Below are 25,272 nucleotides of genomic sequence, written 5' to 3'. Positions count from 1 at the left end.
CTCACTCCTTGTATCCGACCGGTCATCAAATCCTAGTCTTCCTATCTCATAATTCTTGTGCGGGCCAGCTCCCTTCCACACCCACTCACACCAGCACCCCACTTCAGGCTCCTATCACTTCCCACTGAGGTCAGTGCAGCTGCCTCCTAAGCTTGTCTCCCTGCTACTCCATCCTACTAATTTTTAAGAAGCTTCATAAATATGAAACTTCCTCACATCATACCCTGCCTGAGAACTTTCTCTTTTTTTTTCTTTTTTCTTTGTAGGCAATGAAGGTCAAGTGACTTGCCCAGCATCACACAGCTAGTAAGTGTCAAGTTTCTGAGGCCGGATTTGAACTCAGGTCCTCCTGAATCCAGAGCCAGTGCTTTATCCAGAGAACTTTCAATAGTACTCTACAACTGAAGGCAGAATTCTTCACCATTTTTGTGGGTCCTTTGGCAATCTGGTGAAAACCACAGGCCACCAATCAGAATCATTCTTAAATGCATAAAATAAAATGCAGAGAGTTATCAAAGAAACCACTTTGGTTGAAATACAGTTATTAAAAAAAATTTTTTTTAAGTTCTCAAACCCCACATCTACACAGTCAGACATACTGGTGCATTATACTATCTAGTTTTCTTACTTTATGTTTCCACTGCTCAAAAATGGACTCAGGAAACAAATTTTTTTAAATGGGGCAATGAGGGTTAAGTGACTTGCCCAGGGTCACACAGCTAATACCTGTCAAGTATCTGAGGCTGGATTTGAACTGAGGTCCTCCTGAATCCAGGGCCGGTGCCCTATCCATTGAGCCACCTAGCTGCCCAGGAAACAATTTTAATGGAACAGAATAAGCAGGCTTTCAGAAGCTCAGCTCCTGAAGACCTTCACGTACCTTGAATTCTTGTAGTTCCAGCTTCCGATCATTGATCTCTTTCTCCAGCTGAGTTTTTTCTACCTGCATAGCCCCAGCAGTACGCCCGTGCTGGCCCACCAGCTGGGTCATGTTCTCGATCTGTTGGCGCAAGATCTCAATCACCTTGTCCTTCTCCACCATCTGCAGCTTGAGGGCCTCGCACTCCGACTGCACATTCCGGAGGTGGTCCCCTTCGGTTTTTAGGTGCTGGAGCTCCTGTAGCTTTAAGTCAACCCTAGAACGGAGCTTGGTGATCTCCGCATTGGTCGCCTCAATGGCTCGCTCTTTCTCCTGCAGAGAAAGCGTCAGGTCGGACACGGTCCTCTCAGAACTTTCCAGGGTCATCTTCTTAGCAGTCAATTCTTCCACGACTTTGCGAAGCATCTCTTTGGTAGATTCCAGCTGAGCGGTCAAGGAAGACACTTTCTCTAGGCTTTCGTTCTTTCCCTGAATTGCTGCCATCTGAAGGTGGACAGAAAAGAGAGCCTCATGGGTTTGGAAGAGTTACTAGTAGATGCAGGCACCATGGCAAAGGAGGATGTGTCTGTGGGAGTAAACTAACGAATTAGCTCGAGTGTGAAACAACCAAACTCTATTCACTTCCAAGGCTGAACTCAGAGGCAGAAGAGAAGTCTGGCACACATCAGCGGGACAAGATGTTGGCAGGAGGCTGGAGAGGGCATAGCAAGGGGCGATTCGCTGTTGTTCCAGGGTGGAAGGCTGGGAAGGTTCCTTTCCTCTGAGGAACTTGTGGAGGCCAATTGGAACTTCAGGAAAAATTCTAGAACGTGTTATTAAAGAGGTGTTGAGTGAGCTTCTAGAAAAAGAAGCGGTGATCACAAAGAGCCTACCTGGCTTCCCATCAAGCCTTGCCTGACAAACAGACCATTTGTTAAAGGGCCACTGGCCTCAGAGATCAGAGGAATGGTACAGATAGAGTTTATCTGGAGCTTAACAAACTATTCCACTCAGTGTCTCATGCTATTATTGTGAAAAGTGTGGAAATGCGTGGAGGCAAGAGAGTCAGATTGAATGGCCTACCCAAAGAGCAGCCTTTATTAGCTCCTTGTCAACTTGGACGGAGACCTCCGGAGTCATGCCCCAGGTATCTATGCTGTTTAATATTTTCACAGTGACTGAAACCAAACCAGACATGGAATGCTTGTCAAATTTACAGATAACAAGCTTTTAAGGATAAGCTAATGCAATGAATGGTAAAGTCACGGTATGAAAGGACCTGAATAGGCTAGAACATTAAGCTGACTCTAATAACACGGAGTTTAAGAGAGATAAACCTCGCCCTCTGATAAACAAAAATCAGCATTACAAGTACAAATATGGGAGATGTGACCAGATGGAAGTTCATGGGAAAAAAAAAAAAAGATCTGGGATTTTCCATTAGACTGCAAGTTCAATATGAGTCAAGAGCAATGCTTTAAAAGTTCAGCTGCATTAAGAGAGGCACCATAGTCAGTGTGGGGACCAGGAAGGTCCGGTAGCCCTGGTGTATGTACTCTGCCTTGGTCACGACCATTTCTGGACTCCTGTGCTCAGTTCTGGGTGCCACATTGCGGAGCCAGACAATGGGGATGAAGACCAGGTCTAGGGAGGATTCACCGAAGGAACTACTGACATTGAGCTTAGAGAAGCCATGGAGTTGGGGAGGATGGGAGAATATTATACCGTCTTCAAGTTCTTAAAGGGCTCTCTGGTAGAAAAGAGATTCAGTTTGGTTTGCTTTGCTTCCGAGAACAGAACGAAGAATCACGGGGGAAGCTGTGGGGACACTGCCTAACTCTGAGCTTTACAGAAGTGGAGTGGGGCACGGCCTCCGAGGACAGGCTCAGAGACATCTGCTCAGACGGGGCTCGGAACAGAGGCCTCTAAGGCTCTGGACGGGCTTGGTGGTGAGAGTTAGCTTGGCAATCAAGGGCATAACCCTAACCCTCTCAAAAGAGAATGCTCTAGGCAAGAAGATCTGTTGGTCAGCGGTGCCCCCATGACCACAATAAGAGTCAAGAAATAAAAGGCCCGAGTTCTTCTCACACCAGATAAAGAGCTCTCCTGCAGAAGGAAGGCCGGGCAGCCACGCCTCCATGCCCTCACCTGGCGCTCCATCTGCCCTTGGCACTCAGTCTTCATGGTTTTCACTAGTGTTTCCAGACGCTGCACCTCCATATTCCGGTCATCCAGCTCCCGGCGCAGGTGGTCGATGGTGATGCTGTTGCCAGTGTCTCTGTCCCAAAGCCTCTTGTTCTGCTCCTTCTCCAAACTCAGCTCCTTTTCTCTTTTATGCAAATCAGCCTACAAGAAGGGAGGAATGGCTTCTTTGAGCTCACGATCAAATTAAGCAAATTTACACTTCTATTTACCACCCAACAGAACGTTCATGAGACTCAAAAAAACCTTTTGCATTGGCTCATTTGTCATTCCAGCTTGATTTGGGTATCTGATTTGTTACCAACTGTCTGAAAAAAGAAAGCTTGAATTCTTTTAGAAGTCCCCCAAAACAAGACTAGTGTATTGTTTTCTGGTTTTTTAAGACAAAATTAATATACAGCAAGAAGGCTGATGTGACAATATCATATTCTTGGGTTATGTTAAGGTCAGTACAAAGTACTACTCTGACCATCAGGAGGCCTGTTGGAAGCTTAGCCATTTCGCATCTTACTAGGTACTAAAAAACAAAGCTTGCATTTAAGTTGGTAATTACCATAGCTATTTTCCACATCAAACCTCCCCAGAATTGTAAAAAAGTCTAAGTCACATTGATATTAGCTCACAGGGCTGTCTAGCACAAGGGATGGGGTGGGGTGGAATTGAAGCAGATCTCCATGAGTCCTGTGGGCTCCAGCTTTGCCAACCTCTGGGTCTCTGTGTGCATCACACTTCGGCCTCCCTCTGCCCAGGAGCAGTGCTGGAGCTGCCCAGAGTGGCCTGGCCTTCCTCAAGCCTACAACACCACCAAAAGCAGGTAGTGGCTAGAGTGGCAGTCGCTAGTGTGAGGAAGTGTTAGTTCTTTTATATGTATGCCAACATTTCCTTTCAGCAGCATCAAGTGTATAGCTAACCTATTTGTTTGCAGTTTGGGATGGTTTGACTTTATATTGAACACTGGCTTTTGCCCCTCTATATTATCTAGAAAGATTTTCTTTCCTAGCCCCTACATAAGCAGTGCCAACTATAAAATGTGAAGATAGCAAATAGGTTCAATTTGAAATTTTATGTACTTAAAATCAGAATCACTACCTAGAAAATGTCTGCGTACTAGATTCTTCTCACCAATCCAACGGTACAAGAAAGTTCCAAAGGACTCATGATGGAAAAGCCTCTCCAAATCCAGAAAAAAAAAAAAAGGAACTGTGGAATATGGATGCTGATTGGACCATACTATTTCTTTTGTTTTGGGGGCTGTTTTTCTTTTTTGAGGTTTTTCCTTTTTGCTCTGATCCTTTTCTTATATCATGACTGATGCAGAAATATATATATATATATATATATATATATATATATATATATATATAACCTATATCAGATTACCTGCTGCCTAGGGGAGGGGAGAGGGAGGGAAGGGAGGGAGAAAAATTGGAAATTGGAAATCTTATATAAACAAATGTTGAAAACTATCTCTACATGTAACTGGAAAATCATAAAATACTTTTATTTTTTAAAAAATGTCTGTTTTCACACCAACAACCAACAGGCACAATACATCAAACACCGCTATTTAGACTTTTTTGAATGCTAATAAATATAGTTATGCGGCAAATTGCACTGACATTTGAAAAAAACAATCCTTCAAATCTTTTTTCGTAGTTCCTGTCTTAGGCACACAGTCCTACCAGCAGCTTCTGAAGTTGGTCGTCCAGATTTCCAGATTCCTGACTGAACTGGTCACGCTCAGTGCGGGCCTCTGTCAGCTCTGAGTTGGCCAGGACTAACTGCTTCTCAAGATCTTCTATCTAAAGGGTGAGCACAAGAGAATTAGGATCTTATTGCCTCAGTGACTAATAGAAAAAAAATAAAGCAAAGTCATCACTGGTTTGTCCTTTGAACAAGGTGAAAAAGCCAGAGCCAAGTGTTCCTTAAACTCCTTGTAAAGTTTCCCCCTGGGTTTAGTGATACAACCTACAATTGTAGGCACATGACTTAGATGACAAACACTTCCCCTCCGGCACTAGAAGTTTCAGGAAAGAACACCCAGTTCCTACTCCTAGCAATTCCATAGTGGGGATCAAGATGAAAAGTCACATTCCATACTCTGGCCAAGGTAGAAGCCATAGCCAGACCTCAAAACAGCTGAACATTTTCAACACAAGCCACAGTGACTACTAGGGAAGGCCAAAAATACCTTCATCAAAGTCCAATAATTTGTAGGCTCTGAAGGGAAGTCCCTAGGAAATACTTTTGGGCAAATAATAATAAAGAGTCAGCCTTCTTAGGAAATAGTTTGGGCTAACCTCAGGGAAGTCTAGAATCCTTACCAGTTCTCAGAGGACTGAGGCTCATTGCATCTCAAGTGCTCAGGCTTAGACATACTATATACTTTGATATGTAGATTTATTTACTGCTCTGAACTGTAAAACCAACCAGCATTGAAAAATAGTTTGACAGTATCAGGTATTTCAGTCAATATATAGCATATCTGGCTCTCATTTGCATATTTTTAGGTGATATGGTTACCTTAAAGGGGACTTAAATAAAATTTTGCTTAAAAAAGATATTTTGTTTTAGAATATTGTATATGGATTAATATCAAGTCAACAAATAGTAAAAGATTTTAAAATGTTGTCTTCAACTGAAGTGTTATTTGAATTAGTCTAAAAGTAATGTTTTTCCCTCTTAGTCTTCTTTTAAGGTTTAATTTTTCTAGTAGCTATTATTTTAAAGTCAGTCTATATAGATAGCCAGACTTGTAAGCACAAAGGGGCATGAGGAGAAGAGCACACTGTTAATCAAATTCAGGTGATAATTTATCTGGAATGTGAGCTGTATAACAGCTGTCCTTCCAATTTCCAAAAGCTACAATCAGTCAGATCTAGCTGTCCAAGCCTGAAATAGCAAGATTATTTTTCACACTCATTGTGGATATAACTTTCCCTCTAGGTTGAATGTAGGTTGAGTGACTCAAGTCAATAGACCTTTCTCTCATAGCAAAGATTTTTATAATGAATAAGGAAAAAAAAAATGTTTACTGTGCAAGACAACATTAAACTGGTGAGCATCGAAGCTTTAGTATGTCCCTATGGATTAGAAGAACCACATAATCTAATCTTCCATTTGTCTATATGTTGTTTAAAAATCTAAATGTGGGTTCTAATCTGTCCCCCACCCCCAGTTTGGGGGGGGGAGGAGAAACTGGCTAAAATCACTGATAAATTCACCAAGAATTTAGGCTTTTAAGGGTTTATTAAAAGATATAATAAAGAGAGAAAGATTAAGAACAGATTTCTTATAGCATGGAAATCCTAGTCTTCCTAAACTCCCACGTGAAGTCCTGCCACCAGGCCAATCTCTCCAGCCATAGAGACATATAGATATGAGAATAAAATGAGTGTACCAAAGAATGGAGGAAATGAGATTGTCTGTATAACCCAACCTATGGTATTAACAAGTTAGTTCATTATCGGATATGCCTGTGTTCAGTACTGCAAGTGATGAGGAACATATCTTTGCAAATTTCCACATTTTCCTAGTTATTATGCTAATTAGTCAATAGGCTTCCACATAAGCTCATTGACCGATTTGTACGCAGCTTCGATCCATCTTAATGTTGATTTTTGTGTTATTTGCTATGACTGTCAGCTTACACCACTGTTATCAGCCACTTTTCAGCATTTTTTCTTTGTATTTTAGTGTATTGGGATCAAGGAAGTGATAATGTTCTTTGTTCCCAGTGATCAATTCTTCATTTCCGTTTTTAGCTGTACATATTATAACAATGGGATTCATTGAACTAATTTATGAAACCATAATTTTCAGTAGTATATAGTTGTATCATAGCTTCTGAATATGATGTAGTAAATATGCAAAATGGGACATTGGGGGACTGGAGTCAGGAAGGTTCATCTTCATGAGTTCAAATCTGGCCTCAGACACTTACAAGCTGTGTGAACCTGGGGAAGTCACTTAACCCTGTTTGCCTCAGTTTCTTCATCTGTAAAATGAGCTGGAGAAGGCAATGACAAAACATTCCAGTATCTTTGCCAAGAAAACCCCAAATGGGGTCAAAAAGAGTCAGACATGACTAAAAAGGACAGAACAACAACAAAAACATGCAAAACCATCATTCACCTGGTTGACCTCATTTTTCATTTACATGAAGAGAAGAAAACTTATTAAAAAATTTTGTTTACCTGTTTCTTGCCTAGTGAAATAGTTTGATGCTAAAGGAAAATTTCTAATGCCCTTGGATACTAAGAATATCAATGAAGATTTTTTTTCCCAACAAGGAAATTGGACTAGATGACCCTTAAAGTCTCTTTCAACTTTAAAATTCTGTTTAATTATGATGAAATTATTTTTGACAACTATTATATAGTCACATCTTAATTATCTGTGGTATTATGCCACTGTAAAAACACAGACAAATGAAATCCATAGCTTTCTTTTTGCCAGTCTATTTTTTCTCTAAATTTTGTTGACTATTTTTTTTTACAGACTGACAAATATCAGGTTCATTTAGTTTTCTTTGCACTCTCTGGCCTTTGTCACAATATTAAAAACGGGGAAAGAAAAGGTTGCCAGTTAAAGAGAGAAGAGAAACAAGGCATATGGATAATCCACAAGCTGAATGAACAGATGAGTAACCTGAAATTGACTAATGTTACCTTAATGGAAATTAATATCCCCAGTAAGGAAAAACAACAAGGAAGATCATCAATTAAGAGTCTTCTTATATTTCTATCAACATCTAATGATTTATTCACTCTACCTAAGCTGTTTTTCCTTCACTAAAATCAATAATATTTATTAGTAAATGTATTGAAATCTACACTCATGGTTATGACTTCGGGAGTACTCAGAGCAAAGGAATAAAATGCATTTCATTGAGCAAGCCATATTTCATTTCCAAGTAAGTATCCAGACTCAATTATGTAGTTCCACATATTCTGGGTAAAAAAAAAAGTCTCTCTGGTTAAAATACTTGCTCCCATAGTTCATCTCAGATGATAGCAGAAGTCTGATCATTAGCACACTGAATCAGAGCTATACCTGGGCAATGTCTGAGTCTTAGCCCCAGGGTCCCAAAGTGAGAAGGTGCTGACAGCACTTGTCGTTCAGCAGCAGAGAAGCAACAAAGCTTCGCTTACAGAATAATTAAATCAGTAGTCACCAAGTGACCAGCAGGGTGACCTCCTCCTCCTCCTTCTCTACTTCAACAGTCCATCCACTGCCTTGATTACTGATTCCTGCTGGTGAAAGTGGCCACCAGGAAGACTCTTCCTCACCTATTACAGCCCTTCCAGTGAAGCAGAGGGACAGGAGGGAACAACCCCCCACTGAGATGAACGTGCCCAGAGGTTGAATGAGAATGAGAAGGGATTACTGAATAGCAACACTACGAGGCATACGAGCTATTGTTGGACAGTTGTCTGCTTTTAAATCCAGCAAATCATTAAAACTGAGTGTTTGGTGAGCTCACATCTCTGTTTGGTATCTGTCCATTCTATCTCTCCTCATTAGGATGAATGATCTACCAAAACAATGCTGCCATGATGTTCTTCCTAATGCCCAGGTCTCTTATTCCCCTACCCAGAAGCCTTTGGTGGTTTCCCCACTGAGAAAGCCCAAGCTCCCCTGACTCCTCTGTTCCAGCAGAACTGGACACCCCATCTCACACCCCCCATGCATTGTACACACAGGCATTCATTCAACAAGCACAGGTCATTCCTGGGACCTGGAAAGTACTCCTTCCTCTCATCTGCCTTTCTGAATCTTTGTCTTCCTTCCTTCAAGGAATGTATTTCCCCATTACATCCGGCACCAGAAGTGCCGAGGGCCTGGCTGTGTATTCTGACCATGTGTATGACACCCCTACTTATGAAGGAATGGGACTGTGTGAGTCTTTGAATTCCCAGAAGCACAAAGCTTTTGCATGCTGTGGGCACGTAATAAAAGACTGAATTTAAGTTATTGGAATGGAATATATATGCATGTACACATATGAGTGTTTGTGTGTACCCATTAAACAAAACTGAAGTTTGGACCAGCAGAACAGTAATAGATTACTCCACAAGGATAATCAGACACTTGCCCAGTGGCCTGTGGGGTGATTCATTCATTTTTGCACATACTAAACAAGAGCAAATTCTACCTCATTACCTGGCCCTATAGAAATAACCTAGGCCTGCAATGGTGAGAACATATATCATTTTCTTGGGAAAATGTGCTGACCACATCCCTGTGAAGTTGGCATTAGAAATTCCTGAAACACCATCTGGGGAAAATTTGAGGTAGAGAATTTGTATATCTCGCTATAGTATAGCCTAGCCTGGGAAACACCAGTATAGACAGTAATCAACCAGGAAAGTAGTTTTGGACATCTATGATGTCTTACACTATCCTCTGGACAAGCTATTTCCAATAGAGTTGCACAGTTTATTAATGCTCTGAAATCCAAGTTCAGTTACTGATTTGCCCAAAGCTATGCGGAAGCAGTGATGGGAGTATCAGATCTTCTAACTCCCAGTCCTGTGACTTTTTCATAAAGAGTGCCAGATTTACAAAGCCACAACCATAAATATTGACAGTCATATTTCTCACAATAAACAAACATGTTCAAATGTTTTAAAGTTGCATGTCCCCTGGAAAGCTGATGTTGACGTACAGAGGAAATCTGATTTTCATTGATAATTCCAAGACCACCAGGACATAGACTTCTTATTCACGTGCCTCCTGTTGATTTATCTTCACATAGAGAAGGCTGTTATAAGAGGTGCTTTTCTTCCTTTCTGACCTCGTGGGCTTCCTTTTAAATCCCAACTAAAATCTCAGCTCCAAGAGGAAGCCTTCCCCAACTCCTCTTAATTCCAGTGCCTTCCCTTTGCTAATTACTTCCTGTTCATCCTGCATATAATTTGTTTGGTACATATTTGTTTGCACGCTGTCTCCCCCGTTAGACTGTGAGTTCCTTGAGGGCAGGCACTGTCTTTTTCTTCTTTTTGTATCCCCTGTGTTTGGTACAGTGCCTGGTGCATAGCAGGAGCTTGATAAATGTTTCAGTGATTGACTAATGGAAGAGATAAATGATACAGATAGTAACAACTTACATTTAAATTGTACTTCCAAGTTCACAAAATGATTTCCACTCAACCTTGTGATATGAACTAGGGAGCACAAATATTATGAAATGCATTTTGGAGGTCAAAAAGGGGAGCTCAGAGGGTAGGACTGACTTGCCCAGGGTCCCACAAGCTGGTCACTGTCAGAGTCTGGATCTGAACCCAGATTTGAATCTTGATCTGAGTTCTCTAGCTCTTTTCACTGCACCATGTGACCACTACCACTCTCAGAGCTACCAAAAAGGAATCCTTTCTCAAATCAGCTCCTTATCTTGGGGCATAAATACAGGGATTCAAACTCTGTGATTCAGTGGCTGCCTGGGATTAATATGGATTAATATTACCAACATATAGGAATCTCTGCTGGAGAAATAAGAATAATGCCAAGGCATCTGCCTGGACCTCTCTGATTTGGGGTTTTCTATTTTGTTTTGTTGGAGGAAGGAATATGTGTTCAAATAAGAGAAGCAAGCTGGCTCTTTTCTAGGTTCTTTCCTTTTGTCTAGCCTTCCCAACCAAGACTCAGTTTGCTGTTAGAAAATTTAATCAAATGAACATTATCTGCTACTAACCTGGTAGAAATCACTGGTGCCCTCAGCCAAGTGTCCATCTGACTATGAGAGTGAGCCAACCTACTTTTGCTTTGGAATTTGGCATTACAGGTTTATGGAGGGATATTCTATTGATCATTTTCATTTAAGAATACATTTTAGATGACTGTAACCATGGCGTCATGTATGCCTGCTGGGCAGAGGTAGCACAGTAAGGACACAGCCTAGTCTTAGCTTTCTGCCTGGGCACAGAGAGGGGCGAGAAGTTCCTCCAGACCCCTGTAGGAACGTTTGTTTTGGAGTTGTCAAAACTGGACTTAGCTGCTATAGCTTTGCTTTTACCTTTCACTTTTTGGTGGTAATTACAATTTTTCTGACTTAATAAAAAAGGTAATTAATGGAGAGTGAAAGGGAAAACCACTGAAATAGCAGCTGAGCTGATAGTGACAGCTGTCAAAACACTGTCAAGAAAAGCCTTTCTACATGTTCAGAATAGATGTCGGTCGCTAAGACTTCTCAAAGGGTTTGGTTTTCTTTATTTTTAAATAGCAGCACTGGTTTTCCCTTTCACCCTCTGGGTGCTTTTGGGTGGGTGTTTGTGTGTGTTCGTGTATGTTTGTGTGTGTGTGTGTGTGTGTGTATGTGTGTGTGTGTGTGTGTGTGTGCGCGCCTGTGTGCATTTGTTAGGTATGTGTGTGCATTTTAGTTTGGATCACTGGGTAAATGAGTCTGGGACCTCACAATAATCCTACAATAATCTCAAAATGACATGGCCAATCGTACCAAATCGTATTATCTTTTTTTTTTTCCTTTTAAAGTCTGGGATGAAAAAAGCCACAGGCCCAGAGCAGGAAGGGATGCTGAGGGTCAGCACCAAGTCACTGTGGCACAAGTGTGCCAGGAGTCTTCCTGTCCTGTCCACAGCTCTAGCCAGTGCTACTAAATCCTCACTTTGTGAGTACCAAGTGCAGTCCCAATTTTCTTTTAAAGTAGGAAAAAATAAACTAAGGATCAAGATCATGATTTATTTTTGTTTTCAAAAAGCGAAAGTTAAGAGTAAAGCCAAAACTACAGAGCCAATAGTGACAGCTTCTACTGGTCCAAATTCGTAAAAGGGATCTGGAGGTTCTCCTAAAATAGAAAAGAATGGAAAAAAGCATTACAGTAAGATATTTTTCATAAATGATAAGCTACATCTAAAATGTTGTTTCATTACACAATTTACTTTCTGACCAATATGAAAATCCCATTTTTTGCTTCAAAAGAAATGTTCCCAGCTCAGTCACCCCTCTCTTCCTAGGGTCCTGCTGGCTGGTCAAGGATGGGGTGCCCTGGATAGCCACCCCCAGTGTCCATTCTTCTGGGGTTCAGCCCACCCAGCGGGAGTCAGAACCCTAAACAACTCAGGGCCCTTTGCCATCTAACAGCATCCACTGAGTGGACACCAGCTTCCTTCAGTGCCACTAATGCTATCCATTGTGTCTCATTTTTCCACATTGACAGGATGCTTCTCTTTTACTTCCTCTTCCCTCATTGCTCTTTTTGGTATCTAGACCCCACATACTCTACTTTCCATGAAACAGCAAAAAAAAAAAATGGGCTTGAATATTTTTATAAGCCATATCACTCCTAAGTACAAAGGACAGAAAAGTTGAGAAAGACTGGGTAAAAAGAAAATAGATTTTCCGGTTATTCCGAAATTCTACTCATTACAATAATCACAAATATTAAAATATGAATAATTTGAAATAAAACTTCTTACTATGGACCTTCATGAAGTTTGTGACACAGCAATGCTAAATATAAATTGAGGAGGGCTCTGTTAGAGCAGGGACTATTTGTCTTGGAATGGACATTTATTAAGTACCTTATAGGTGTGTGGCACTACAAGAAGCACTTAGCAAATATCCCATTTGATCTTGACGAGAACCCTGGAAACTAGGTGCTATTATTATCCCCACTTTACAGGTGAGGAAATGGAGGCAAACAGAGATGAAATGACTTGCCCAGGGTGACACAGGAAATGTCTGAGGCAGAATCTAAACTCAGGTCTTCCTAACTCCAGGCCCAGTGAAACACTGCATTGATTGATTGTAACCTAAAGTTATGAATGCAAAGTTAAATTTCAAACAGAACTCCCCACTTAAATATTTTTAAGCATTTTAGTCTAAATTAAAATTCTCTCTGATCAGAGTTTATTACCCTCTTCATGTAAATTTGATGTCAATCAGATGATTAAATTATTTTAACTAGAGAGAAGGCTATGTAATGCCTTATATATATTAATAGTTCACTAAATTTGTAGAGACTGGTGACCTAAATTAGGATTTATTAAGATAAAATATAACATATTCCTTTCCTCAGTTAGATTTCTTATACTTATATGGAATCTATCTACTATTTAATATTCTATCAGAGTTATTGATAATCAGTGGAACCATATCAAAACCAGGAAAATAATATGAGTTTTGACTATCACTGTGTCTACATGCTGCTAAACTCTTCAGATGATGAGTGAAAGATGAAGTCATTCATTCACTTATCTTTCCTGTAGGATGCCAAATACCTGAACATCTGTAGACACTCAGACTTTGGGTCCACACCATCAATGCTGTCTGAATCACAAGTATTTTGTTCTAAGGAGTTCATGTCATCAGAAAGATGTCCATTGCGAGGTGTGCTACATAAATGTTCTGTTTCCTTCAATCCCCGGGGCTTTTTATGTATTTGAAAATGGATCAAAACACTAGAGTTTAAACCGTAAGTGCAACTATTAGTAAATCACCAGTGATGCTTCTTAATACAGAAGTCACTTTTCCAAACAATGTTCCCAGGGGAAGGAACAGCAGCTAAAAGTTGTGAGAAGTGAACACTTTTGAGTCTTGTGATTTACTGACTATCTACAAAGACTTTGCAAATGGCTTCAGGTGACTACTATTACTTTACAGGTATGAATCACACAGCACTTTATGTGAACAATAGGAAGGTCATTAATGGCATATACTTGGGAATTTTATCAACTTGGACCATGGAGTTTTTATGAGGAAAAATTATTCATTTATGCAAATGTCCCGGGAAAAATAGAAATTTAATTTATATAACAGTTATGCCCATTTCTGGGCTTTCCACCTAAGTTAACTTCTCAATTTATTAACACGTATTCCTTCAAGAACTAAACTATTCCTTCATTTAAATCATTTTATGAAATTTTTCTAAAATATATTTCACATTTCTCTACTTTCTTAAATAAAGTATATGGAATTTAATTTAGCCTTTCCTTAATGATTTGGGGGGGCACCATTAAGTACATTAGTTCTGTTAAAACAGTCTCCCTATTATTTAGTCTCCCTACTCCCACCCCTGTTGTCAGTCTTCTATAATGCTTTTAAATTTGCTGTAGTCAAAGAAATCAGGTCACCAAAGTTTTTGGAATTATGTATAAAGTCAGTAAGCTCTGAGTACCAGGCTGAGAGTTCTCCTAGTGAGTTAATACATGGCCTAGTCAAGCTTCTCCCTTTCTCTCTCCTCTCTTCCCCCACCCCCATCACTTCCAGGTTTTCTGCATAGTTTTAAAGCTTACCAGAAGCCTGACCTCTAATTAAGCCAACTCTTAATCAAGTATACTAATGAATGGAAGTTGTTGTATAAAGAAAATTTTTTTAAATAGATGAAAATCTTTGAATGTTTTACACTTGGCTTTGGAATGTATTATCCAATGGTTTGAGTAGTATCTTAACCTTTACTTTTAATTATCTTTTAATTAAGAATTATTACTGACTTTACTTGTAATTATCTTTTACTAATGGAAAATTTTGTTTTAAGATATTAAAAAACAGAGGAAGGCCTCTTGTGCACTGAGTGGATCATTATGAAGGATTTATGAGAAGACTTAAAAAATAATCTCCTAACTCATTACTTTCCAAAAAGAGGTTAAAAAATGCAAGAATTATACAGGATAAAGAGCTTCAGATGAGTTGTGATACAGTAAGAGTAACACTAAGGTTGACTTGCTTTTCTGGGCCCAGACTAATGGTTGGTGTGGAAAGAAAGAAAGAAAAGGACGGATGTGCTGGGCCATGAAGGGATGGCACCTCTCCTGCAGAGACTCTCCAAAGGGGTGAGAGAGGTTACCAGCCTTTCCTTCACTTCCCAGGTCAGGGGCTTCCTTCCAAAATGCAAAGCTAGACAGTCATCTAAACTGAGAGTGAAGTTATCTTGAACAAGAAGTTCAATTAAAAACTCGGTATCTATCTTTTCTAAGTGGTGTGTAAACAGAACAAAATGTATCTTCTTAATCCAAGTGTAGACGGCTTTTAATGTTGAATTACAATCTTACTGCATGGAATACAAAGAACTGAACTGATGTGAGATAGTCTATATCCTCAAGGATCAGGCCAAAACCTAAACTCACCTTGTCTTCATACATCCTTTTGGCTTCTCTTAATTCAGAACGCAGCTGAGAAACAGTAGATTCCAGTTCACTGAGCTGCCGCATATACATTGAATTTTGATTCCTTGCTTGTTCTCTAAGAAGGGTTTAGAAAAATAAAAAGCAAACCACCGTCTAAGAATAACAAATGTGACACCTTAAGGGGACCACAGCCACTGAAAACTAGAACTGTTTGCCTGACATAATTTGTCCCAAGATGTTCACTAGAAACTTCAGTTCGGATTATAATCTATAATAAAAAACATGTAATATTCATAATAATAATATATTTTCAATAATATTATTGAATATAATATATTTTCAATAATATTAATAATATATTTTCAATAATATTAATGATATCCAATAATATTAATATTCAATAATATTAATAATATTCAATAATGTTATAAATAAATGTGGTTTTTATCCTGTGGCTTTTTTATTTAAAGAAGCTCAAGAATTTGGCTAATAATAATCTGATCAGAACAAAACACTGCACATGTAACTATATCTAGCTATAAAAGCATGTTTTCTGTTTTTTCAAAAGTCCCTGGGGCAGCTAGATGGCACAGTGGATAGAGCACCAGCCCTGGATTCAGGAGTACCTGAGTTCAAATCTGGCCTCAGACACTTAACACTTACTAGCTGCGTGACCTTGGGCAAGTCACTTAACCCCAATTGCCTCACCAAAAAAAAAAAAAAAAAGTCCCCAAAAATGCCACGGCATGGTTGGACCCTTAAGAGAGGGTGAGCGGGACATGAATTGAAATCTCAAGAAAGAAGCTAACTGCAAATTCAGATGAAGCCACCAGGACACATACTGAATGATTTCCAGTTGGCTCTGGATGCTATTAGCTTGGCTCCGTGCACTGCTAGCCTTCTCACTCAGTCCAGTTACTTCAAGCTCATGCTCATTCATTAACTGTTCAATCCTGTAAAGAAAGAGAAATGATCAGAGCTGGGGTGTGGAGATTTCACCAGATCATAAGCTTTTCCAAAAATAGATGCAACTGTACTTGTAAATGTTATTATAAGCGACAGAGCCACAGAATCAGAGTTGGAAGAGACTATTCATGAAAGAGTCGTCACCCCAGCCACAGCTTCCAGACCTCCCAGGAGGGGACAGCTCAAGCTGAGAGCTCCAAGTCCATCCTGGTCCTGAAGCGCCCCTTGGCTTAATGGAAATGATCAGGCCCGGAGCACTGCAGTCCGCCTCCCCCAGGCCCCATATCTCTGCCTCAAGTCCCCGCCCCCTCCAGTCCATCTTCCACAGAAGTGTCCAGATGGTATTGCTCGAACCCGGTTCTGACCACCTCCCTCCCTGCGGCCCCCTACTGCCTACAGGATCAAAAGCAAAGCTTTCTCTTTGGCATTTAACATCCTCCCCGAGAGGGCTCCAGCCGCCTTTCCGGGGTGATTGTGCACGACACACTCTTAGCTTACACCAAACTGGCCTGCTCCTGCTCCTGCATACATAACCCTTCACCTCCTCTCTCTGTGCCTTTGCCCAGACTGTCTCCCAGGCCTGGCATGCCGTCTCTCCTCACCTCTGCCTCCCCTCAAAGCTCGGCTCAAATGGGACCTCCTGGTAGTCCTCATCCACTAGTGTCCCCCCCTACACACAGCCGACACATTTTGTATTCCCATGTGTGTATGTGTCTGATCTTCCCGGACAGAAGTCCCATGAAAGCAGGGCCTCTCTTTCATGTTCCTACCCACAGGACGTAGCCCATAGTAAGCGCTAAATAAATGCTTAGCGGTTGATTGACTAAACAGCTTGCTCTTCTGTTTTGCTTTTTTGCTAATCTCCCCAGAAACATGGAGATTTGAATGCAATGATGATAAAATGACTAGCATTTATTTAGCGTTTTAAGATTAGTAAAGCGAGGGGCAGCTAGGTGGCACAGTGGATAGAGCACTGGCCCTGGAGTCAGGAGGACCTGAGTTCAAATCTGGCCTCAGATATTTAACACTTACTAGCTGTGTGACCCTGAACAAGTCTCTTAACCCCCATTGCCCCACAAAAAACAAAAACAAACAAAAAGATTAGTAAAGCACCTTACAAATATTGTCATTTGATCCTCACAACAACCCAGGGAAGGTAGGTCCTATCTTACCCCGTTTTATAGCTGAGCAGACTGAGGCAGGGAGGTCTTTCTGACTCCAGGCCCAGCCCTCTCCCTCAGTCTACTGCACCCCATCCACCTACTCCCAGGGGCCTCAGTGTCTTGAACTAACAAGGGAGGAGACTTACCTATCTTGATGCTGCTGAAGAAGGAGCTCTATTTTGTTCTGTGATTCAGTTTTCAATGACTCAAGCTGATCTTCTACCTGTTTTGAAAGATGGAGATGAGTTCATAAGAAGCACATCTAAACCTTTGATCGAGTGATACTCAAGTTATCAATAAAGCCGAATCTAATGCAGACTGAAGCAGACTATTTTCACTTTTGTTGTTGCTTTTTTTGTTATTGTTCTTGTTTATTCTTTCTTGTGTTTTTTTCCTTTTGTTCAGATTAATTTAGAAACATGTTTAACATGACTGCAATGTATAACCTATATCAAATTGCTTGCTGGCTTCAGGAGCAGGGAGGAAAGGGAGGGTGGGAGAAAAATTTGGAACTCAAAAAAATATCTTTACATGTAATTGAGAAAAATTAAAAATCAAAACAAAAATCAAATCAAATAAAAACAAAACAAAAAGTTGACTCTGCTCTTCTAACTTCTTCAGGCAAGCCTGGCAGAGAGGCACTGGGGCCATAGCCTTCTTAGTGTACAATGAGATGGGAGCTTAGCTCATCAACAATATGTGCCCAAAACAGCCCTTCTAGTCATGGTGTTAACATACTGTATATAGAAGCATCTAAACCGAGATGGTAAACAAACAAAAAAACATAGTGTTCTCACCACTTACTGGAAAAATCCTCCCTTTCAGATAAGACACCTCGGTGTCTAATTCTCTCAGAAGTTTACTAATAGCTGTGCCCAAGTTGCGTACATGGAGAGTGGAGATGGTCTCGTGCTCATAGATTCTCTTGCCTGTGGTCTCTTCATAGTCCACCAGGATGGCCCGGATCTCCTGGAGCACTCCTTCATGACTGAGCATCATCTTTCTGAGCTGCTCTGTCTGACTGTTGCTCTCCCTCAGCATCTCTTCCTGAAGGCGTTTGGCAGTTTCAAGTTCATGGACTGTATTTTGGAGCTGATTTCGTAGATCCTCCTGAGAAAGAGCCTCCCTTCGTCTATGAAACAAAGAAAAAAAGGAAAATAAAAAATACTTCAACTCATATATGAAGCTACCAAATATGTAGTTTTAAAACATTTGGTGAACATGGAACTAAAAATGTATCCAAATAATACTGCTCCCACATACCTAATCCAGCAAAAACCTGTTTATTTGCAGCAGACTGAATAATGATCAAAAAACTCAATGGAAAATAGTAGTAAATGAATTCTTTTACCCTGGAACTGAGCAAAGAATCAGCCAAAAGTCCACAGGCAAAGCCATAGCCAGGGCAGACAAACAAGTAGCCACATAGTGCAACCAAGGCCATCCAGAAATATAAATAGTCTGCAGGGATCTGTGTCTAGAGGCAATAAGAATGGAAGGCTCACTGCCTAGAAAGTCCTAGGGTGGTCAGAAATCTCCTATAGACCTTGCAGGGCAGTAGATGGCAGAATGGATAGAGTTCAAACGGGGTGTCAGACACTTACTAGCTGTGTGACCCTGGGCAAGTCCCTGAACCCTGTTGGCATCAGTGTCCTCATCTGTAAAATGAGCTGGAGAGGGGAATGGCAAACCACTCCAGCATCTTTGCCAAGAAAACCCCAGGGGCAGCTAGATGGCGCAGTGGATAGAGCACCGGCCCTGGAGTCAAGAGTACCTGAGTTCAAATCCGGCCTCAGACACTTAACACTTACTAGCTGTGTGACCCTGGGCAAGTCACTTAACCCCAATTGCCTCACTAAAAAAAAGAAAAAAAAGAAAAAAAAAAAGAAAACCCCAAATGGGGTCATGAAGAAATAACTGGACAACAGCAGAGACCTTAGAAGTCCCCTCCTCCCCTCCACCCCCTCCCAAGTAGCAGCAACCAGTGAGGCACAGGAGTACTCGGACCAGGACAGCCAAAAGGACAAGGACTCTGAGGCCTCTAGGATGCCCTCCTGAGATACCATAGATGTCCCTGATCATCCCAAACTCAGAACTTCAAAGATCCATAGGGACCTGAAGCAGGGAGACAGAGGCCATCACAAGCATTGAGGCGATGCAGGGAGGAACCAAACAGAGCCAACCACCCCCATCTAAAAGCACAGCAAGAGGCAAGGCCCGGCCCCAATTCAGGAACTAAAGCTGGAGATAAGAATAAACCAAAGAAGACCCCAAACAATGGAAAAAATGTTATTGTAAATCTAGGGATCCCAAAAAAATCTCACCTAGAAGGAAAGTGTAACTGCGTAATAATTGCAAGCAAAGATTCTAAGGGAAAAAAAAGATTTTCCACAAGGACAATATATATATGAATATCAAAAAAACAAAAACAAGAAAATATATATTAAAACTTATCCAAGTAATAGACTACCTGAAAATTAGAAACAGATAAAAATTATTTTAAAAGATAATAAAAATCATGAGAACAAAATTATTAAATTATTGGAAAAATAGAAGGAAATAGAAGATATATATGTGTATATACATATATATACACATATACATACATATATACATATACATATACATACACACATATATATACATACACACACACACACACACACACACACATATATATATATAAAACAACCAACCTGGAAAACAGGTCGAGGAGAAACAATCTAAGAATTATTGGACTCCCTGAATTTCATAATTTTTTTAAAGCCTATACATCATACTTAAAGAAATAATAAATGAGAGGCTTCCGGGATGGCAGAGGAAAGGCAGTGAGCTCTCCAACTCATGACACGATCACACCAAAAAACATCCAAATAACACTATAGGAAAATGCCCGGAGCAGCAAAACTCACAGAAGAATGTGCTGAAATCATCTTCTAACCAAGAACGGCTTGGAAGGTCAGAAGGAGGGAGCTGCTGTGCTGAGACAGTAGTGGAACCCAAACCCACAGTCACCCTGACACAGATCCAGTCCCAGGAAGGCCTCAGCAGAGAAGGAGACCCCCAGAGCCTCTGAATCAGCTGAAGTGCCAGTGTTGTCTGGAACTAAGCTCACAGTCTGGTGAGAGGGCTGAGCCCTTGACTGGGGGTGGGGGGGGAGACGACTGGGGTCTATGCTGGTGCTGAGGCAGAACTTGTGGATTGTACGTATTGGTTGCTGTCTTGTGAAGGGGGGAGGAAAGGGAGGGAGGGAGGGAGGGAGGGAGGGAGGGAGGGAGGGAGAAAAATTTGGAACTCTAAATCTTATGAAAATGAATGTTGAAAACTACTCTTACATGTAACTGGAAAAATAAAATGTTTGTTGCTAAAATTAAAAAAAAAAAAGAAATAATAAATGAAATCTGCTCAGATCAATTAAGACCAGAGTGCAAAGTAAAAATAGAAAGAAATTCATTATCACCTCCTCAAAGAATCCCCATAAGGAAAAGTCCCAGGAATGTCATAGCCAAAATCTAGAGCTTCTACATCAAAGGAAAAATACCACAAGCATCTAAGATACAAAGGAAGCACAGTAAACAAGAGAAAGCCATGGAATACAATATGCCAAAAGGATGAAATAGATCATTTCTGACCAAAAGTAGGAACTTTGAAACACAAGACTCAAGAGAAACCAAGAAAGGTAAATTTTTTAAGCAATTGGAAGGAGATCCAAAAACCTCCAAATAATGCCATAGGACAATTCCTGAAGCAGCAAAATCCACAAAAGAATGTCCTGAGATCATTTTCCAACCAAAGATGGCTTAGAAGGTCAAAAGGAGGGGGCTGCTGTGCCAAGGCAGGAGTGGAGCCCAACCCCACAGTCACACTGACACAGAGATCCAGTCCTAGGCAGGCTGAGCCAGAAAGAGACCCCCAGAGCCTCTGAATCAAGCTGCAGTACCTCTGTCATTTGGAACTAAGCTCAAGGTCTGGTGAGAGGCTGAGTGGTTGGTAGGGGTGAGATTAAGGGGTCTCTGCTGGTGCTGAGGTTGAACTTGGATTTTCACCCTGCTGGGAATAGGAAGTAGACTTGAGTAGCAGTGCCCAGGTGGGGGAAGCGGCCACAGATTTGTCAGAGCTTAGCACACAAACTTTTGCTTCCTGGTTAATTAGTAATTTGGCCTGGAGTTATCTACAGACCAGAGAACAGGCCAGGCAAGTGAAGAACCTGCCCCTCCTTAAATCATACCACCTGGGACCCCCTGAAGCTTGGGACAGTGCAGCCTGAAAACAGTGCCCTACTTTAAGGAGCTAAAAGTCAAGTAAAAGACAGGCAAGATGGGGGGCAGCTAGGTGGCGCAGTGGATAAAGTGCTGGCCCTGTATTCAGGAGGACCTGAGTTCAAATCCGGCCTCAGACACTTGATACTTACTAGCTGTGTGACCCTGGGCAAGTCACTTAACCCTCATTGCCCTGCAAAAAAAAAAAAAAAAAAGACAGGCAAGATGGACAGAAAAAGGTGAAGACCATAGAAAGTTTCTATAGTGACAAGGAAGATCAAGATGCACCCTCAGAAGAGGATAGCAACCTCAGGGCTCCTATATCCAAAGCTTCCAAGAAAAATATGAATTGGTCTCAGTCCATAGAGGCGCTCAAAAAGGACTTTGAAGATAAAGTTAGAGAGGCAGAGGAAAAAATGGAAAGAGAAATGAGAGTGATGGAGGAGGGTCATGGAAAAAAAAAGTCAATACCTTGAAAAGCCAAATTGGCCAAATGGAAAAGGAGGTACAAAGCTCTCTGAAGAAAATCATTACTTAAAAATTAGGATTGAGCAATTGGAAGGAGCTATATGGTGATGTATTGCTGACATTTAATAAAGAAGAGAAACAAGAGTCCCTTTAAACCTTAATATCTTCTAAGAGTATTAAGGGAATTGTTTATTTTTCTTTTGTTTTTGGTGGACCTGAGGAAAGAGTGGTTCTGTGCTAAAGATTCTGAGGGGGAAAATAGGAAGAGGCAAGAAATACAGTAGTAAGTTAGGAAAGAGGTGGAGCTTGCTATTTCTGATCACCCCCTCAAAAAGGATGAATGAAAAGCATATTCAAACATGAAGGGATGGGAAGTGAGCCTAATATGTCACTCTTATATGAATCACTCAAAAAATGGTCGAACATGCATACACACTTGCAGACAAATAATCTGGGGTAAAAACATATCCAGACCAACAGGGAAAATAAGTGGGGATTAAGGAGGTGGTTAAAGGGGTAATAATGGTGGAGACAGAATAGCTTCCCAAAGCAAAATAAACTTCCTGATCCTGAAAGGTGGGTTAAAAGAGGAGAAAAAAGCAAAAAACTGGACTCTAAAGAGGTGATCATCAATTTGAGAATAGGTGAGCAAATTGTAATATATTAATCTAATGGAATAAGAAATGATGAAAAAGATTATTTCAGAGATTCCTAGAGTATGAATAGATGCAGAGTGAAATAAGCAGAACCAAGAAAAGAACTGTGATAAAATAATGGGATTTAGCAGATACTCAAAGGTCCCCCTGGAGATTAATCTAAACTGATTGAATTAAGTGAGAGTGATTGACTGCTGACTAGCCTACTTCAAGCAAGTTCACTAGATTTTAAGCACACCTGTATATCCCTTAGGCTGGAACTCTGGGCTAGATAGGCCTTTTCTTAACTTTCTGAACTCCACATGAATATCTGTATGCTTTAATAAATGCTTAATGCCCAAAGACTGGTGCTAAAGCTTCTAATTTAAGGCTACCACACATCTAGATTTTAAACATCACAGAATGTATATAGTGACAACACTGTAAAGAAAAGCTACTCTGAAAAACTTAAGAACTCTGATCACCAGAGAGCTAAGATGAAGCGTGCTACCCACTCCTGAGAGAAAGGTGATAGATTCAAGGTATAGAAGTGACAAAACATTTTTGGACATGAACACTGTGTGGATTCATTTTGCTTAACTATACTTACTTTTTTTTGTTTTTTTGGTTTGGTTTGGTTTTTTGCAGGGCAATGAGGGTTAAGTGACTTGCCCAGGGTCACACAGCTAGTAAGTGTCAAGTGTCTGAGGCCAGATTTGAACTCAGGTACTCCTGAATCCAGGGCCAGTGCTTAACCACTGTGCCATCTAGCTGCCCCCTTAACTATACTTACTTTTAACAAGGTTTTTCCCCTTATCTTAACTTTTAATGGGGTTGAAGCCAGGGTTGGTTATAGTAATGCCATGAGAAAAGGGCCAAAGAGAACTTCTGGGTCATGTGAACAATAAAGATGGCAAACTAGACATTTTCTGATTCCCCACAACCTCTCAAACCTCCCCCATGGTCTAAGACATGCAGAATCCAAAAGAAGGTTTAAGGCAGGATGTGCCTTTCTTTAAATCATACCACGTGGGACCCCCTGCAGTTTGGGACAGTGCATCCTGGAAGCAGTGCCCCACTTTAAGGAGTTAAAAATCAAGAAATAGGCTGCCAAAATGGACAGAAAAAGATGCAGACGACAGAAAGTTTCTTTGGTGACAAGGAAGATCAAAATACACCTTCAAAAGTAGATAACAAAATCAAAGCTCCTACATCCAAAGCTTCCAAAAAAAATATGAATTGGCCTCAGGCCATAGAAGGACTCAAAAAGGACTTTGAAGATAAAGTAAGAGAGGTAGAGGGGAGAGGAAGAGAGGTAGAGGAAGAAGTGGAAAGAGAATTGAGTGTGATGCAGGAAAGTCTTGAAAAAAAAGTCAACAGCCTGAAAAGCCAAATGGAAAAGGTCTCTGAAGAAAATAATGGCTTAAGAATTAGGATTGAACAAATGGAAGCTAATGGCTTTATGAGAAACCAAGACACAATAAAGCAAATCTAAATGAATAACAAATAGAGGGCAATGTGAAATATCTCCTTGGAAAAACAGCTGAGCTGGAAAATAGATTCAGGAGAGATACTTTGAAAATTATTGGACTACCTGAAAACTATGATCAAAAAAAGAGCTTGGACATCATCTTCCAAGATATTCTCAGGGAAAATTTCCCTGATATTCTAGAAGCAGAATGTAAAATAGAAATTAAAAGAATCCACAGATCACCCCCCTAAAAGAGATCCCAAAAGGAAAACTTCCAGGAATATTATAGCTAAATTCCAGAGCTCCCAGGTCAAGGAGAAAATATTGCAAGCAGCCAGAAAGAAACAATTCAAATACTGTGGAGCCATGGTCAGGATAACATAAGATCTGGAAGCTTCTACATTAAAGGACCGGAGGGCATGGAATGTAATATTCCAGAGAGCAAAGGAATTGGGATTACAACCAAAAATCACCTACCCAGCAAAACTGAATGTAATCTTTCAGGGGGGAAAATGGGACTTTAATGAAAAAGAGGACTTCCAGGCATTCATGATGAAAAGACCTGAACTAAATAGAAAATTTGAGTTTCAAATACAAGACCCTAGAGAAGCATAAAAAGGTAAATAGGAAAAAGAAATTATGAGGAAGGTTAAAAAGGTTAAACTATTTACATTCCTACATGGGAAGATGATACTTCTAACTCATAAGAACTTTCACAGTATTAGGGCAGCTGAAAGGAATAAATTTAGATAGAGGGCACAGATGGGAATTGATTATGAATGGATGATATCTGTAAAGAATTTATTTTTTATCAGTTTTGGGGGGGTTTGTGGGGCAGTCCAGGTGGGATAGCATGCCCAGGGTCAAGCAACTGGTGAGTGTCTTGTGTCTGAGGCCAGATTTGGGCTTAGGTCCTCCTGGGTCCAGGGCAGGTGCTTTGTCCACTGTGTCACCTAGCTGCCCCATGATAACATCTTTAAAATAAAATTAAGGGGTGAAAGGATTGCACTGGGAGAAAAGGAAAGGGAGAGGTGGAATGGAGTAAAGTATCTCACATAAAAGAAGCAAGAAAAAGTTTATGGTGTAGAGAGGAAGATGGGGGGAGCAGGGGAATAAATGAGCCTTACTCTCCTCAGAATTGGCACAAAGAGTGAATAACATAC

General features: G+C 40.6%; 1 protein-coding gene across 1 annotated transcript in view; it reads right to left on the bottom strand.

Moving 5' to 3' along the window:
* The window catches only part of CCDC158 (coiled-coil domain containing 158), a 115,760-nt gene that overhangs the window by 57,525 nt on the left and 32,963 nt on the right, over positions 1–25,272 (bottom strand). Inside the window, exons 6-12 of the mRNA XM_043969649.1 lie at positions 18,081–18,408; positions 17,423–17,499; positions 15,990–16,100; positions 15,148–15,262; positions 4,744–4,863; positions 3,008–3,205; positions 881–1,363 (exon numbers count right to left, since the gene is read on the bottom strand). Coding sequence (XP_043825584.1) covers positions 881–1,363; positions 3,008–3,205; positions 4,744–4,863; positions 15,148–15,262; positions 15,990–16,100; positions 17,423–17,499; positions 18,081–18,408 — 1,432 coding nt within the window. The remainder of the gene's footprint in view (positions 1–880; positions 1,364–3,007; positions 3,206–4,743; positions 4,864–15,147; positions 15,263–15,989; positions 16,101–17,422; positions 17,500–18,080; positions 18,409–25,272) is intronic.

This window comes from Dromiciops gliroides, chromosome 6, assembly GCF_019393635.1.
Source record: "Dromiciops gliroides isolate mDroGli1 chromosome 6, mDroGli1.pri, whole genome shotgun sequence".
NCBI lineage: Eukaryota > Metazoa > Chordata > Mammalia > Microbiotheria > Microbiotheriidae > Dromiciops > Dromiciops gliroides.
The sequence above is the reverse complement of the archived record's forward strand: the minus strand, read 5'-3'. Positions and strand labels throughout refer to the sequence as shown.